Source organism: Ambystoma mexicanum, chromosome 3q, assembly GCF_040938575.1.
Source record: "Ambystoma mexicanum isolate Mex_15411 chromosome 3q, UKY_AmexF1_1, whole genome shotgun sequence".
Lineage (NCBI taxonomy): Eukaryota > Metazoa > Chordata > Amphibia > Caudata > Ambystomatidae > Ambystoma > Ambystoma mexicanum.
In genome coordinates this window covers 193,472,625-193,490,820 of record NC_090926.1, presented here as the reverse complement: position 1 = coordinate 193,490,820, position 18,196 = coordinate 193,472,625, and the positions used below count along the sequence as shown (strand labels likewise).

Sequence of the window (18,196 nt, the reverse complement as noted above, 5' to 3'; positions counted from 1 at the left end):
GGACTTTGGCCGTGCAAATTGCAAAGATGGGAGGGGGACACCATTGGAATACATGTATAGTGTATTCCCATTGTAGAGAGACAAAATTGAGAAGTATCACAAACAATGGGTGGTAGAGACACGGGGGGGAGTGCCCTGCTCCTGGCCAGAGCAGGGTACCCACAATAGAGGGATATTAGACCACATGAGCATGTTTTTAACTGCTAAATATAAGGGCAAACAACTTCAGAAGAGAAAGGAGACACTAGATCTGAGGAAGATGATAGAGGATGCGGAGGACCTTGATGAAGGAGAGGCTCAATCAACAGAAGGAGTTGCCATAGATGCAATGTCTGGGGCAACACAGGAGAACAAAGCTGCACTCCCATATACAAGGCTTTACCCACTCACCACTCGCCCAGCAACGGGATATCCAAACCTGACATGTGCTTACTCCTGGACAGCAAGGTACAGAAGGCGCTAGAAGAGGCATTGGAGGCTACACAGGTAGAATTGGCTCGATTTAGGGTGGCACAGGAAGGAGGGAAGAAGGGGAATGGGTTAGATGAATGGAGGGCAGAAGATATTTTGTTCAGACTATTGAGAAGGAGGCGGTTGGCGACGGGCGAACAGGGAGCTCAGGGTATGGGACCTTAAGGTCTGACAGGGATGCAGACCGAGAGTTAAGGGAAGGCAAATGGGATACCATGAATGAGATTGAGGATGATGAAGGGGATGGGCAAACTCTGGAGGTCATGCCACGGGTAGACAGTTGGATGTATACAAGGAAGGAACACAGGACTCAGAAGCCGTTGTTTCACAAAGGCCCAGGTAGGATGCACTATGTGCCCTGGGCGCAAATGGATAAGAATAATCTGATTAAGTTGCTCCCGCTCCTTACTTCCGGGGCTGGAAATGGATCTATGCATTTCAAAAACAGACAGCAGGGATTCCCTTGGCTGTGGGGGATATGAAAAGTTTGCTTGTTGCAATAGTGGGGGACAAAGCTGGGGACGTGTGGGTTACAGCAGGATATCCTGGGGTAAAACTTTATGATGATGCACACAGAGGCACACCCTTTAACAATATCAGAACACAGGTGTGGGACCAGCTGCGGCGAATGTACCCCGACACGCCAGACCTGCAGTCTATCATACAGTATACCATGGGGGACGATGAGGACCCCGCACAGTATATTATAAAGGTTCAGGAGATGTGGTGGGCAGAGACAGGGGACTAGTGGGACCAGTCAGTTCCTCTTTTTTTTGTTATTAAAAGGGGTTTACCCAATGAAGTGCAGAAGGCACTCGTAAATGTTGTGGGCATTGAAGCAAAAGGGTGGGATGAGACACAAACTATCATCATGCATCACTGTAAGAGAATAAAAGAATGAGAAAAGGAAACAGCTCATTGGCTGTAGGCTGAGGAAGTGAAACTACTGCAGAAGTTGTTAGCTAAGATAACAGTTGAGCGGGCAATACAATCAAATGCGCAAACAGAGGTGGCAGAGCAGACCCTGGCCTCTCCAGATATCAGAATAGCAGCATTTTGGCCAGGAGGAGGACAAGGACAGTGGGGCAGTGGACATCAGCCCCCCTATCCAAAGTTACAGCAAGGAGGTCAGCATGGCGGGAGGGGCAGATTCAGAGGGGAAGAGGGGAATTCGAGGGCATGAGACCTCTGGGAGCAGGTATGGGACCCTCACAATGTTGGAGCTGTGGGAAGCGGAGACATTTCGCAAGGGAGTGTAGGAGCAGGCAGATGGTGGGATACAATCCATATAGCCTATTGCCCACCAGCACCAACCACCGGTAAAACTCCTGCGGCCGACTTCCATACCCTATGAGATACATCAAGGCCTCAATGCAATCACGGTCGAGATGCGCAGCATGACATTGGTGACCCTCCAGAACCTATATGTGCTTGGCCTGCTCACGGCGATGGAAGGGGGGTGGGGTTTTGACGCAAAATCGGTGATTCTTGCTGTACAGGTGTACTTCCAAATGACGCGGAGAACAGATCCTTGATGCTAATAATAGGAGCATCGCACACCCTTGGATACCGCAAGGGGATTGGTTTGATGACCTTTTCCCATGGGCACCGTCTAGGATGTGAGCGATCGTCAAGCTGTTGGTGCCTGTGATAGGGTTCGGGCTGGTACTTTTCTGCACCTGCCATCTGGGAATTTGAAGTTGTGCCAAAGCAGTGCCTAGCAGTGCCATGATGGTGGTTTCAATTGGGGTATCAAGTGCACCTCGTGGTAAAAAATACAGTGCTTTCCAAACAGATGACCCAAACAAACCACACATAGTAGTAATAGAGCAGCGCCAACACCCTCCCTGCACTATCATTACACCCCACCTGTCCCAGAGCATTGGGTTGATTTAGCAGGGGATGGGGGTTGTATATATATGACATGTACCCCTGAGGAGTATGCCGAATCAGGCCAGCGTTTGGATCATGTATGTAGAGCGTGGGTTCCAAAGGAGTGATCACCACCTTATTTAGAGGCTGAGAGGTTGAAGGAGGAACTTTGACAAGAGACAAGTAAAGATGGGCTTATTGGAGAGTTTGTTCATGTAGAATTAGCAAAAGGGGGGGAATGTTGGGAAGGGGACACTATCTTCCTGCACCCCCCAAGCACTTTAGAATAAGGATAAGGCCATCCCAGTTATTGTAAGAGACCAGGGGGAGGAGGTGTCCTTAAAGGCTTCTACACAATTACATTATTGCATGCTTCATAGATGTAGTGCACATGTGGCAATAGCAGCCCTCTTAAATATTAGCAGCCATATTGGAAGACAAAGCATAAATGCAGCACGGCAGCCAGCACCTCAGGCCTAGGCTGCGAACATGAGAAAGGAATAGGTTGTATCCCAGACACCGATGTGAAAGGACAGAGATACACAAAATCATAAACCCTTCATTGTCCTAAAATGCTGCCAATCTTTGCGTCCAGGGAAGAATGTGCCCTGCAAGGCCATGGGAGGAGGGCTGAGGCTCTTTGTACAATGCAATCGTACGAGAAGGCTGACACGGGCCTCCGACTCCCCACCAGTCCTACTTCTAAAATATAGCACCGAAATGCCCTGGCTTTAGGACCTTTGACGTCCAATGTATCAGACAGCCCCAGACCACTGATCATAAACCTGTTGGACCCCGGATAGATTAAAAAGATCAGAAAGAAGGCCCTTCCTGCCTTCACCTCTAGGCCACGTGATTGGTGCAGGGAGGGATGAAATTATAGCTCAGAATGAGGGTGTAAGACCTTGGCGAGGTGCCGGACTGTCTGGAAGCGAGTGAAGTGTCTGAGTTAGGATGACCTCGGCTCACCCCCTGGGCCCCTGTCTCCTCGTACCAGCTGCACTGCTCCATAGAGAAGTGTTGTTTAGTTTGCTAAATAATTGCCTATCACTCGCCTTGCGACAGATGATGAATGCAGCATCTCCCACGTGGAAGATGGACGCCTAGCATCCCCTATGGAGCAGGTGACCTATATGTAGGGCTGCACCAACCAGCCACGTGGGTTTCTACTGTATGTAATGATGTCACTCATGACGCAATGTACCTTTTTAATGTGCTGTACATGCCGATGTTGCCATAATGTCCCGCGGCAGCAGAGCTCTTTGTTGGCGCCTTTTCATTTTGTATCGAAATAAACCTTGTTATCCTGGCAAGAGGTGTATTGGGCCTTTCTTTTTCCCTAGTGGGTTGTATTTTTTCTGCTGTGAGTATCTATGGGCTTGCCTGCATTAGGATGCATCATTTTATGGTGTATGCCATATTAACATCTTTGTTTTGTCTGCCTCTTTGACATTGTCTGCAATCCACAAAAGGCCCTTTCCCTTACTTGGGTCAGAAAACATGAATTCCTACTTACCTCCAGTGCAGTGCAGGCAAAAGAAGGCCAGATGTTTGGCAGGGGAACATCACGGTCTTGTGGTGCTGTGTCCCCCAGCAAGCTACCGAAACACAAAGCACAGCAGCAAAACTGGGGCAGTGGGACAGCATTCTAAGTTACTGACTGTCCCATAGCCGCCGACTTCCTCACCATAGTTACAGTTGCTCACTGACCACTGATCCTTGGCACACACTGAAAAAAATGTGTGGATGCACTGCAGTTCCCAAGCTGAACGCACCTGTACTCTTCGCCTGAAAGTAGTTCCATAGTACTCAGGGGGCGCCATGGTGGCTAGTGCAGGGCACAGACGAACCAAAAAAAAACGGTTACGTTCAACGTGTGCTGGTGACAAAGACCTTAATTATAGCAGTGCACCTCACACCGACTTCCCTTCTTTCTTTCTTTTAGCTCAGGGTCTGCGCTGAAGGCGTATAGGACGCAGCAGGCCAAGGCAGAGTAGTCTTTGCAGCAGAAGCCTTAAAAAAATGCAAAAAAGAAATAAAAACACACTTGGGCAAAGCGGCTACTTACATGTATATAACCGTACCCCTGTGTGATCGTACCCACACCGCCTACATGGGGTCTCTCGATGAAGCCTCTTTCACCAGACTCCAGAGAGATTGGGAAGGGCACAATATTATTTCCCCCAGGCCACAGAAACAAGGGCCAGGATGAAGGCTGCAGCGCAGCTCACCAAACAATATCAGGGAGAACAAGGCCTGTACAAACCATACTGGGTAATGCCAAACAATTAGATCAGAATACACTAGCAGAGGCTGCTGCTGAAAGTGAAGAGGGCTCTCATCGGAGCTCTCTTTAGTTTCAGTTTCTCACTACTTCTGCAATCCTTATCCAGGGGACGTGGAAGCAGTGCCAGGGGTCACAGGGGAGTTTTCGGGGGTCACAGCTGTGACCTCTGGCAACCCCCAATTGACGTCCCTGAGTCTGCGAGCAGTTCTGTTCTTCAAATAATCTTGTCCCCTGGTCCGCGGAATACACCTGTTTCTGCCCAGTACTAAAATCATGGCACCTGTAACCAGTAGAGCTGCGCTGTACCCAAGCTTCAGCCTTACTTTGGTGCAGCACCTTCTCCAGAGGGCCGGCCGGCATCCTGCTCTACCCCCTCGTTATCGCCACCGAAGAACTGTCCTTGAAGAACTGGAGACAAGTGTTGCCACTGGTGAACCTTCACCTTTCCATCTTCCAAAGTTTTGGCAGCCAGGATTTGGGTACTGCAGTTAGCAGCTTACATGATTGAGCCCCTTTTAACTTTAGGATTATTCCTAATAGGGGCTAACTGCAGCCTTCTGACCAGTATTGCACACAGCCTACCAGAGGCTGGCTCGTCTCGCCCGTTGTTTCCTACAGGAAAGTAACTCTCAGTTGCCGGTAGATACACGTCCTGTACTCTACCTGCCCTCATGAAATTTGGACATGTCTGTGACCATAACTGATTGGGTCATGTCCTACGAAAATGAAAAGGATTACACTAAAAGTGTACGTACCTGTAACCTGCACAACAGATACTTACCTTCAAATAATAGAAGGTCCTTGTTTCATAATGTCTTTGTGTGTACAATCGCTTATATATTTGTGTTGTACTGAATTCCAACCACCCCATTGCCCTCCTACGAGCTTCCTGTGACTGGTCAGCTATGTCTAACATCTGGTGAGCCAAAGTAAGCTTGCAGGATCCTCTGTTGCCTAGACAAGGGTAACACCCTCTCATCCCCTTAACACAACAAAGGACACAAGGAAAACGTCCCAACCCAACACACATTCGGCCTCATTATGAGTGTGGCGGTATTCTGGCAGTAAATCTGCCGGAATACCGCCCAGCGGAAATTACTGTTGCCGCCACTTGGTCTGGTGGAATTACCGCCAGATTACAAGTGGCGGTGGCAGAGAAAATCCCCATTTTTCAGAGTCCATTCATTGCAGAATTACTCTCTGCGGAATTACTGCAGCGGAATTACTGACACTTTTGCTGATTTTTCGGCAGACAGTGGGAGAATGTACCTCCAGCATATTGCTGGAGGTAAATCCCCCACTCCAGGGCCATACTCGTAGTATGGCGTGTGGAAAAAGTGGCGGTAATTCTGTTGTGCCAACTTTGTTCCCGCCCCGCCATACTTGTAATGAGCCCCTTTGTATGTTTTGGAACCTCCGCTCCTCTGACAACAGCCACACATTTACGGGCCTTTTGTGATCATGTGTGGGTGTCACTGTGACAGAGAACACCCACAAACAAAATGCTAATTAGACTGCTCCGTGGCAAACAAAATGTCTCAGTTTTCCTCCAGTGGCAAAACCAACCAATCCCAAATACCAAATGTAATAATGAATTATATTATTCTTACAGGTAGCCCCTCGGGCCATGCAATGGGGTCTGCCTGCGTCTGGTACGTCATGGTGACAGCTATTCTCACCCATCTTAAAGGAGCAGGAAAAGGCACCAGCTACCGGTGAGTGACTGAAAAAGGTTGGCACCTGGTCCCAGGACAGAGAATTATTTTTTAACGAAATCAGAGTGACGTTAATTCTGCACTTGATAAAAGAGATATGTAACCCACAATGATGTAAATTGTACCACTTCTAGGCGCTTCCAGGCTGCACACAATTGTACAGGCCATTTAAATAAATATATGTGTGTGTGAGTATATATATGTGTGTGTATATATATATATATAAGTGAAAAACGTTACAACAAAATGAGCTAAAGCCACCATAACTATGTGCCCCCTGCTGTGCAGCCTATGACCACAATGATGACATCACAGATGGCATGCCTGATGACTTCACTAATTACACCATCTATGACATCACTGATGGAATCTCTGATTGGATCAGAACAGTAACACTAAACTGCTATGGTCAGCGGCCACGGCCTTCGGCTGTGCCCATTGTATATTTTAACACATTAAGGGACCACTAGCCATGGCCTTCATCCATGGCCAGTGGTCATGGCCTTTGCCTGTCCCCACTGTATATTTCACAAAACTAACCAGTCACTAGCCATGCCTTCGGCCATGGCCAGTGGCCAAGCCCTTCGCCCATTCCCCCTTGTATATGCTAACACATTAAGGGGCTTTAGACACGGATGAAGGTCATGGTTATTGGACACGACCTTCAACCAACCATGCACACTGTATATTTTTAAACACTAACAGACCACTAGCCTTGGTCTTTAGCCATAGCCAGTGGTCACGGCCTTCAACCATGCTCACTGTATATTTTAACACATTAAAGGACCATTATCGGTGGCCTTCGGCCGTGCCCACTGTATCTTGTACAACACTAACCAGACACAGTCTTGGCCATGACAAAGGCTAAGGCCTTCATTGCTATTTAGTTAATCAAAACCTTTATTAGCTAAGTCATAAATGATGTTATGTCTGATGCCATCACAGATGTAATCAGTGGTGTCATATATGATGTAATTAGTGATGTTACCAGTGATGTTATCGGGGATGCCACCTGTGATGTCATCATTATGGTAATATGCTGCACAACAGGGGGCACCCAGTTAAGGTGGCGTTAGCTGAATCGCATTGGTTTTGTTGCATTAAGTTCCCACCTTAATGTCCCTGCAACAAAAATTTCAAGGGTTTTGTTACTCCATAGAGTTTTTCTGCACCACTAGCCATGAACTTTGTCCATACCCACTGTTTATTTTAAAACACTACCAGACCACTAGCCATGGCATTCGCCCATTGTCCATATTAGAACACTACCAAACCACTAGCCATGGCCTTTGACCGTGCACACTGTCCATTTTAAAACGCTACCAGCCACTAGCCATAGCTTTCAGCCATGACCAGTGGGCAATGCATTTGGCCGTTCCCACTGTCTATTTAAAAAACAATACCAGACCACTAGCCATGTCTTTTGGCCATGGTGTTGGCCAAAAACCCTCTGCATTGTCCACAAGGCCTTCTGGGGCCTGGGGCCTAAATACCTTCAACTCTCTCTTCCTAAATATCTTCCTTCACGAGCCCTTCGCTCATCCGTCTCCAACTCCCTCATGGTCAGCCGCTTCTCGAAGCAACGAGCTGGGGGTAGATCTCTCTCCGCAGCAGGGGCCTCCCTCTGGAACAGCCTTCCTGCCTCCCTGAAACTTGAGGAGAACCATCTCCGGTTCCGGAAGTACCTCAAAACCTTCCTCTTCGCTTCTGCCTTCTCTCTCCCTCTCCCCTGCTAAACCTGCTTAACTCCCCACTGAATTCTGCACTAAACCTGCATCTGGGCCACTCTCAGCGACCTCGGTCCAGGGCCCAGCCACTCTCCACTTGCACTGCCTCCCTAGCTCCCCCTGCACTGTGGGACTGTCACTGTATCCCTACAGCCCCCTTTCCCAGCACTTCTCAGCACTTGCTCTGCACATACCTCGCACTTGCCACCAGCTGGCCCTTTTTATTTATTATTTATTATTTTATTACGCTACTTACCTTGTACTGCACTTCCCCCCCACCTCCTCCCCCTGCACTTTCTCCTTTTCCCCTTACCTCTGCACTTGCGCGATCTGAATGACACCTGGCCTAGTAGGATCGTTTGTCTGTCTTCCCCTTGTTTCCCTCCCTCCCTGCCTCGTCGCGCCTTGAAACACTTGTGTATAGGCGCGTTACAAATACCATATCATATCATATCATATCACGGCCACTCTATATTTTCACTTGCAACCCATCGCTGAAAGATGTTCATCAATCACAGACTGATTTTGACATGTTTTGACAGTGGTATTATTATAAATAAAAGATGTCAGGCTTTGAAAACTCACAATGTTTTTAGGCAATGTGTAGTGAGATGAAATTATTTGCCAAGGATCTCACGCTTTGGTTAAGCAGCGTTCTACAAGCCCCTTGTTTTATGGCCGGTCTCTTGGTATATATTTTTTTTATACCCTCTGTTATCTGTAGTCTTTAGAGCCGCAGTTATCGAGAAACATGGCGAAACCCAATAATGCTTCTCTGCCCCCTCAGCTCCTGACCAAGTGCCCCTATATATGTGGCAACTCCCCTCATGCTCTAAAGGCCTCCTCACCTCCCCTGCCCTCTCCCATTCCCCCCACAACTTTAGCTGTTTCTGTGATGCAGTTTGCTATGAAATGTGGGCTATTCGTGGCTAGTCTTCCGATAGCCAAGGTTACAGAAAAGCTTTGTGTTGCAAACTCAGTGCCTAGACCCACTCGAACTCCCAAATTTCACTTGGTGAGCTCTTGCCTCCTCCCCACTTCTAACCTGATGGCATTTGCAATGTTTACGATCTGCAAATTGCTTTTGATGGTGGCGGTTTCATTTAGAAACACCTGATTTCTTGGTAATTTACCCGAGATATATTTTGGAGAAGGGGGCACCCGCCTTTTCCATCAAATATTTTAAAAACTACTGTACAGAATAACCACAAACCACAAAAAGGACGTGATCAGTGCTTCGTGTCCAAGTTTCTTCGCACATGGTCCAAATCTGTCCAGCGGTTTGGGCTCTGTGGTCTGACAAAAATCTATCTTTTTTGCTATGGGAAAATGAAGGGGTACTAGTTTGCAACTTTTTTCTTTTTTTTTATCTGAATAACATTTTTCTTTTTTACGAATCATTGCCATAATTTCCACCATGGGGGATCGGGGGTGGGTGCGGGGTTGTGTCATACCTAGTTGTCTTCACAATTTCGACCAAACATGTTGCATGAGTCAAAAGTTATTAGCAATTCATATTTTAGGTTTTCCTATGGGAGTCAGACTCACCTTAACTATATAGGGCAGCAACCGCCGGCCTATAAAATTCATATATATGTGTGTACTTCGACTTTTTTTTCTAAATATTTTCATGGCCATTTATGTATGGCATAGAGTATACATGCATGTAAAGCAAGGACCAACAAAAACTAACAATACCGTAGGAACACTTTACTTTGCCTTGAAATGGGATGATGGCTAGATGATCATGCACTTCCCCTGTGTGGGGTTTGTCAGTTTTGGCAGGCATGTTGTTTCTACCCTGGTGGACATCCTTTCTGGCAGCAATCAAGTCAGGTGCCTGAGCCTACAAGTGCACGGTTCTTCTAATTCAGAAAAGGTAGCACTCCTCACAAGGTCTTTCCCCAAGATCATTACTAGCTTGCCTATTAACAAGATCCCCCTGGCTGTCTACTTCCTTAGGCCCCATCCCCACCTCTTTGGGAGAGAAGAGATTTCATAACCTCAGTATCAGAGATATTCTGGGATTTCACTTCTGTTCCAATGCTCAGGTCTTTACAGTTTATGTTGGAAAAACACTGGGTGAAAAATAATCTGAGGTCTCCATTGCAAATCACCCTGAAGTCATTCATCCACACTACGTCAGAGCAAAGGCAGCTTCCACTTCTTTGCAATAGGCCTGCTCCTCCTCAGATGCATGAAATGGATCTTGTGCCACATTGCACAAATGCTCTAAAAATACTAAAGAAGATACTCAACCTCGCCCTGCCAGCTTGGGAATTCATCGCTTTGAGCATAAGGCAAACAAACATTCCTTTGAGGTACTATCAAACTATATTTAACAGCAACCCGATTTGAAAAAAAATAACAAAATCCTTGTATAATTTCTTTTTTTAAAATGTATAAAAATGATTCCCTACAAAACACCAATAAGGTTACGGTGGGTTTAAAAAAGGCTTGGAAAAAAAAACTTTCAGTAGCAATTGTTGGAAGTTAACTCCAGTTCTGAGCCAAAATAGCAGGGCATTGTGGGTATGCAAATTTGCCGCCCAAATGCAAACCTTTTGCTCCATGAAATTATCTTCATCTTAGGGGGCAGTGCTACATTGTACATAGCTTAGTACTACTAAGGTAGGTTCATCTATATATACACAAATATATATTGAATCCTCTAAAAATACATACAAATGTGAAAACAATGTAAAGGGGAAACACAAACAATATGCACGTGAACCATTCATGTAGTCAGGCTACACTCCAGACCAGCAGCATTCTAACATTTTTATGCTGATCCCCCCCTTGAGTAAACATATTGTTGTTGAGCCACCTGTGTCGAATCTGAGAATGTCGTGCCTTCTCCCCTAGGGGAGACCTTTCCCATGGGGTCAGAGCGGTGCATCCACAATTCAATAGTCCCCCTGGGGGTGGTGCACCAAGGGAGGATCACATGGGGAGAGAACCCCCCTATGGGACCTGGGCCGACTATTCTCAGGCCACGCAGTATTTCCCCCGCCTTGATACATCCAATGCCTTCTCAAATACCAAATCCCCCCTCTATAGTTAGAGCATACTAAATATCCTGCACCTGAGCTGACAATGAGTACTGTGAAGAAGATCATGTTGAATCTGAGCATCACTCGGAAGAAGCAGAGTGAGTGGTCCAACTTTTCTTGAGATGTCATTTGCCCGAATGAATACAGCTGGTCGGCACGTTTAAAAGGAACTCAACTGTGAGACACAGTGTGAACGATCCTCCGAGGAGGAATTGCGGGACTCTTGCACCGGGCGGGCCTAGAGGAGCCTAAGGGGAAGAATCTGCGAAGTGAGGAGGAGAACTCGAACGCAGTCCATGTTGGAAGGACCATTCGGCTTGTTGCCGATACGTACCTCAGGGCACCACAGACTTCAGAGAACCGCTTGCAAGACAGGATGCACAACCGAGCAAAGAGAGAGACCTGTGAAACCACTGCAGACGCCAGAGAGATGCAAGAGCCTCAAAGAGCAACGCCGAGACTGGGGAAACGCTGTTAACTACCAAGAGAAGGGAAACAGGTAGGCAGGTTTGTCATGAGGCGTTGGACGTCTGGCTGAGCTAGAGAGTGAATATGGAAATTAGAGAAAGAGGTTCAAGGACCCTGAAGGGACCCTGAGAAACCCTGAGAGAAGAGAATCATATGTTGTTGGGTTGAGGACCCTGAGAAACCCCAAGAGAAAATAATCATATGTTTGGCAGGAGAGTAAACCAAATGTATATCATCACAAATTGTGAGTCTGGGACTCGCACCCATGTGAGAGACTGAAAGAGTGAAGGACCCGGGAAATGCGAAAACTGACTCATATTCTATGATAAACTGTATCAAGTTGACAATACAAAGGATTGTGAAGCTAAACAACCTATCATTGTGGATTGTTCACTGACATTTGCCTAAGAAGATTATATTTTCTATTGAAAGCAATTACTGTACTCCATTTTCAAAAAGCCTCACACCCCCTCCCACCAGACCACCCTTCGGGCCCCCATAGGGTGGCCAGCCCCAGTTTGCTCTAGACAATCTTAATGTACAGCATCATTTTACACGAAAAATAACCTAATGTACAAGTCACATTCAGAACATATTATGTTGATGAGGGTTGCAATATAGATTTTTTTATGCATGCAAGTCATATCATTTGCTGTAAATAACAAAACCAAAATGATTGCTGTCCATTACATGTAGTAACAGTAATTAGTACTTGACAATAAAGTCAACTTAAGAACTTAGGTTTCAGCTGACAGGCATGTTTTTTTTAAAGCCGAGTCTTCAGGATCATTGGGTTACGGTAGTCCAAACCTCTGATATTTTTTAGTTGGTTCTTAAAAACAGCAGTGCAATGCATATGTTTAATACATTATCATTTTCTAGACATTTGCACAACCAATCAAATTAAACAGAAGTGGAATATTTAGAGGCCTACCATTTCTACCAGTTATTGCCATTTGAAGTTCAAAAGATTCCATAGGCTACTGGTGGCCGATTCAATGCTCTCTAGAAAGTAGAAAGAGGCATTCATGGGTGGTGTTTTTAAAGTTGGGGACCAAAGAGGCTTAGATTACTGGGGTACTACCTAAAACAACTCTGATACAAAATACTCAATTGCCCACTTTCAGGGATACATCTTGGTTCAGTTATAGGTATGGGTTTATATCTAGTACACATTACTTTCAGAACTGATGACTAAGATGCACACTGGGGGCAAACAAAGGAAAGACAAAGGTGGATGGGAGAGGCACACTGTGCCATGGTAGTTTAGAATCATGCAAGTCCTTGGGGGGTGGGCAAAGTGTTTTATCTTGTCAATAGGAGATCGATCATTCTAGCAACACAAGATGGAGTATTGGGCTACACCCCCATTACATTTACTAAAGGCAAATAACTTTTCCATTTTGGTGAGCTTTAAGTGAGATCCAGCTGACATAATAGAAGTCTGACTGAATTGCACGACCAATACTCTGGAAGACGTTACTTGTTACCAGCAGTCAACATCAACTGTGAATTTATGTGAACAGAAATCCCAATGAAGAAAGTTGATAACAGTTGTTAAGTCATGACAAGACATTTTCACTGATTCTTATGACTTTTGTCTTCTCAAGGTTGGCCCAAATCTCCCTTTGGTCACTGTTCTGGGTGATTCAGATCAGCGTGTGCGTGTCCAGAGTGTTTGTCGCTACACACTTCCCACATCAAGTCATCCTCGGAGTCCTAGCAGGTACCTTGCTTGTTCTGATTGGGGGCTTTGTGAAACAGGAGGGGGGTTGATGGGATAGCTCCGTCTACCTCTCTGGGAGGGGACAGGTTTGCACAGCTGAACATAATCAGGTTGAGATCTCTCCCCGCCCAACTACAGAGTTTGGTAGTAGGGGAGTATTCACAAACAGGTTTCCGCATCTGTCACTGAATGGAAACTGCTCTCATGAATGTGTCCAACTTCATCACGTCTGTTAGGCACTCAAACCTATTCTAATTCTCCTGGACCTGTCTGCTGCCTTTGACACCGTCGATCACTCTGATCTCCGTAATACTCTTTTTCTTCTTGGGATTCGTGATCAAGCTCTTGCCTGGATTGAATCCTACCTTGCACCTTGCCAATTCTCTGTCTCCTGGAGCAACAACACCTCTCAACTCACTCCTCTAACTGTTGATGTGCCACAAGGATCTGTCTTAGGCCTGCTCCTCTTTACGCTCTATACTTCTGAGCTCGGGGCACTAATCTCCTCCTTTGGGTTCTCGTACCAACTCTTTGCGTATGACACCCAAATCATCTTCTCTTTTCCGAAACTCTCCTCTGATCTCTCTATCAAAACTTCCAACTGTTTCACTGCCATTAAATATTGGATGACTTTGCACTCCATGATATTAAAGTCTACCAAAACAGAGGTACTCCTCTTCCCTGCCAAAAGCTCTGTCTCATCTATTCCTCTGCCTATCGAGTTCCCGCATGGCACTCTCCCCTAATCTTCTTCAGCTAGAGACCTCTGCTTCATCTATGACTCTTCTCACACCTTCACTACTTTCATCTCCAAACTGGAACAGCAGCTCACCCCAACCTCCTAAATATTAGGAAAACCAGGCACCTCCTTCCTTTCAAAACTGCCAAGCATCTCTTATCTACTATTGCCTTCTCTAAACTGGACATCCGCTTTGGTCTCCCCAACTATGCTTTCTGTCCTCTCGACAAGATCATTAACTTTGCTACCAGGACTCTCTTTGAACTCCCTCTCGTCACACCTACTTCCGCGTCCCATCACCAGGCTGGAAGGCTGATGATGCAAACCAGGGCCAGATTTACATTTGTTCTCCTGGTTCACAAATCTATCCACGTTAAGGCATCATCGTATCTATCCTCCTCTATCCAACTATATAAGTCTTCTCATAATCTGCACTATGCCTCCTTGACTACTTTTGTGGCTCCTCGCCCACGCTCTGCTTCCTCTCGCTTCGCTCTTTCTCTCTTCTTGCTACACTTGCATAGAATTCTTTTCCCCCGGACATCCGAGAAACAGTCCACATGAATTTGTTCAAAACCATACTAACATCATACCTCCTCGCCTTCGAGTTACCCTCTTAACGTACCTCTCATATGCCTGCTAGCTAACATTTTTCCGTCACTTCTAACCTGCCTCTGTCTCTCACTTACTCTGCCTCTATTCTAGCCCTTCAACCATCATGGTCATATCATGAGTACAGATGACCGTACCGCCTACCTGCACTTAAAAATGTCCAATGTTGGTTGCCCTTAATCTATGTATGTCCACTTATGTATTGTCCCGGTAACTGTTTCATTTACTTCCTTCCACAACCTTGTCAGAATGTCCCTCAGACTCACTGCTTCCCATCAAATCTGATTTCCCATCTATTGTATGTTATTTTGTGAACAAAAGAGCACTGTTGCTCCTGTATATAAATAAATAGGGTGAGCTCTGTGAATTAGCCACCACATGGCAAAGTAACATATTTCAAAATTAGTTTCATTGTAAAATAAACATATATGTAAATCAATAAAATTGTACACTGCAAACTGTAATAATAGTAAAACAAACATGTTTTGGAAAGGTGTCCCTTAACTTGCTTTTTAATGAATGCCATTCCCCTAGCATTCAACAACATTACAAATGCATTTTGATTTATTTTGACTGATGCGCTATTCAACTGGACCCATGGCATGCAGGCCTTGCCCATCGAGTTCTTTTTCTTGCCTTTTGGAACTTGAAGACCAGCTTTTACATTGGGAAAAGCTAAACTACAAGTCCTAGAAGTCAGAGCAAAGAAACAGGACTAGAAATTGGTCTAGTGAAGCACTCTGGCACTGGTAAATTTAACAAATGCATTTTGAAAACATGCCCCTACTTCCCTAATGAACACCGCCTCAAAACACATTTCCGTTTGTGTACCTGATTTTAAAAAGATGTATGTGTCTCGCATGTTTTAATTCGTTAAGGGTACCTAATGTAGAAAATGTGAAAACCCAAATTGATGTTTTTATTTTGTTGTATTTATTGAGGTTACAGGGTGTTTCTCCTCTCCCTCTTCCCTACACTTGGAAGATTGAGGTCGCTATCAAAAATAGACGAAAGTGTGTCTTAGGGGAGGGGGATATTAAGTTAGGGGAAAATGCAATGGGTGAAGAAAGGTGGTACTTCTCTCCCTCTTCCCTACACTTGCACGATCTGAATGTCACAAGCCCTAGTCAGATCATAGTTTTGTGCTCCTTTTATTTTCCCCCTCCTTGTCTTGTCACGCCTAGAAACACTTGTGTACAGGCGCTTTATGAATGCCATATCATATGTCATGATAGAGTCCAGCAGAACACAGACGGATCGCAGAGAGACAGGCAGAAATACGATTAGAGCGGTCAGAAGTGAAAGTGTGGCAGAAGAATATTGTGGCTTTCATGCCCGCTCAGGAAGGTGTAAACGGCCGGTAACGGCCTGCTAGCCCGGGGTAAAACGGGCCCGAGCGAAGCAAGGGCCGGTACCAGCCATGTGTGCCGTCCTGAGCAGGCATGAAAGCCATTCATGCCCTGGGGGTTCATCCGGGATGCGAATGGTTTTCATTATTTTTCCTCAGGAGATTCAGTAGAGTGGTGGCCTCGAAATCCAGGTTGGAAAGAGGCATGGAGGCCATTTATATCTACAGGATGGGATGAGAGTAGGACAGATGAGATTATAGGATGTAGGGTGGCCAGAAAGCTTTTTGTCAGAACGGTGAAGGGCAGGTACATAATGGGAAGAAGTGGAGAATGGGAAGGAAGAGCTGAAGTTGGGTATGAGGGCCGTGTATGTAGGGACTGACAGAGGAGTATGAAGAGAGTGAGAATTAATATTGGGGGGGCGTTAGGGATACATTTTAGGCAGAGTACATAGTTAAAGGAGAGTATAGAAGGACAGAGGACTGTGTGTGGCAGAGATGGGGTGGTGAAGTGGGGAATGGCAGGAAGCTGTGGGGAGAAGGTATATGGAGTGGACATGAGGAAGCACAGTAGTAGTTCAGGGATACAGAAAAGGACAAGACCCTGGAATATATATATAGCACTAATGGACAAGGTCTTCGATAGCCAAAATGCTAGATTGTAAATACAGTAGAAGTGTGCAGAGCCTTGGATGACCAAAATGGCAATTTTCAACAGAGTACAGAAAATATTGCTAGGGCAACTATTTAAGAAACAAGCAGGCAGGCTGCATCATTTATTTTGGTAAAGGTGTGTCATTTCTCTTAATTCTGCAGTGCATGTGCCCTCTGTTATTTTTGCTGTAATAAATCATTGCACTGCTCCAGTGATTTCCTGTGTACCTGTTGTTAAGAAGCAAATAGACAAATCCTCTGGGGATTTGTAAAGTCTGTATAGGGACAAACAGACTTTGCTGAATTGAATCCACAAAGAGGTTTTAGACTGACATACTCTTGTCTGAAATCATTTGTAGCAAGCATGTGAAAGATCATCACAAATGTTCAACAAGATACATTTCAAGTAATTTCCACAGAATAGCAGTGGTAACATCTCCAAATGTTTCTTCCGGCGGGGTATGATATATATGTGCCCGTTAATGGGAATGGTGACTTGTAAGTCCACGGAGACGACCAATTTGTCTCTACCTGGCACCATATAATCTCGGGGACACAAGAGCAAAAAAAGTTTCCCTCCACTAATATTCTCATGGGAAGAAGGGTTTGGTGGGTTAGAGGATGGAAGGTAACCCCCATCCCGGAGTTGGGATACCTTAGGGTTTTTGATTCTCCTACTTCAGGGAAAAATGATCTACTGGCAGAGAAGAGGAGATTGTCTGGTTTCTTAGGGTCCAAGTTTGTCAATGGACTTGGTTTTAAGGGATGTTGTTCCCTAATCTGGTGGGCCCCCCTGCCTGTATCAGTTGAGTAGTACCCCACTCAACACCATATGTGAGACAGGCATGGTATCAAGAAAAACACAGACTCCAGTGGGCTCATTGGAAAATCTTTACGTATTAAGGTTCTTGGGTTGGTGTAATGCCTGACTGGCTCGATCTCTAAAAGGTTAATTCCCTCAACTGATGTTTCTAATGGCCATTGTTGTCCAAGAGTTTAAAATAAAAGTATGTCTGTGTCTAAACCTATGCTTGCCCTCACTCTATACAAAAAAGTGATGGGGGTATTTTCAAAAATAAGAAAAATAGTGGTTCAACAAAAATGGAGAACAGGACTGGTTGCAGATGGTCTTCTTACCAGGTACTGCTGGGTCAATGTCATATAAATAAGTTCAAGTCACAGAGATGTTCATCAGACCTTCTCCACAGGTCCTTCACGAGGCTTCAGCTTCGTCAAGTTTCAAAAACACCACAGAAAATGTTCCTTTCAAAACACCATGGAAAATGGTAACACAGTTCCTTTTGTAAGCTTCTCAGGGTTTCCTTCCCCACGCTTCAATGCTCTCAACAGTTCAACAAAAATAACAAGTCTCCATCTTGATTAGGCCTCTTAGGGTTCCTTTCCCCAAGCTCAGGCCCCTCTCAATTTTGAAACACAAAATCAGTTATTTATCGGGATGTACTTTGATTTCTTAAATAGGCCTCTCACGGTCTCTTTCCCCCAAGCTCTAGGACTCTTCGATCT

General features: G+C 45.5%; 1 protein-coding gene across 1 annotated transcript in view; it reads left to right on the top strand.

Annotated features, from left to right (window-relative positions):
• Window positions 1-18,196, top strand: part of LOC138581827 (glucose-6-phosphatase 2-like) — a 75,339-nt gene that overhangs the window by 41,002 nt on the left and 16,141 nt on the right. The window contains exons 3-4 of the mRNA XM_069652832.1: window positions 6,243-6,345; window positions 13,204-13,319. Of these exons, the coding sequence (XP_069508933.1) occupies window positions 6,243-6,345; window positions 13,204-13,319 (219 nt within the window). The remainder of the gene's footprint in view (window positions 1-6,242; window positions 6,346-13,203; window positions 13,320-18,196) is intronic.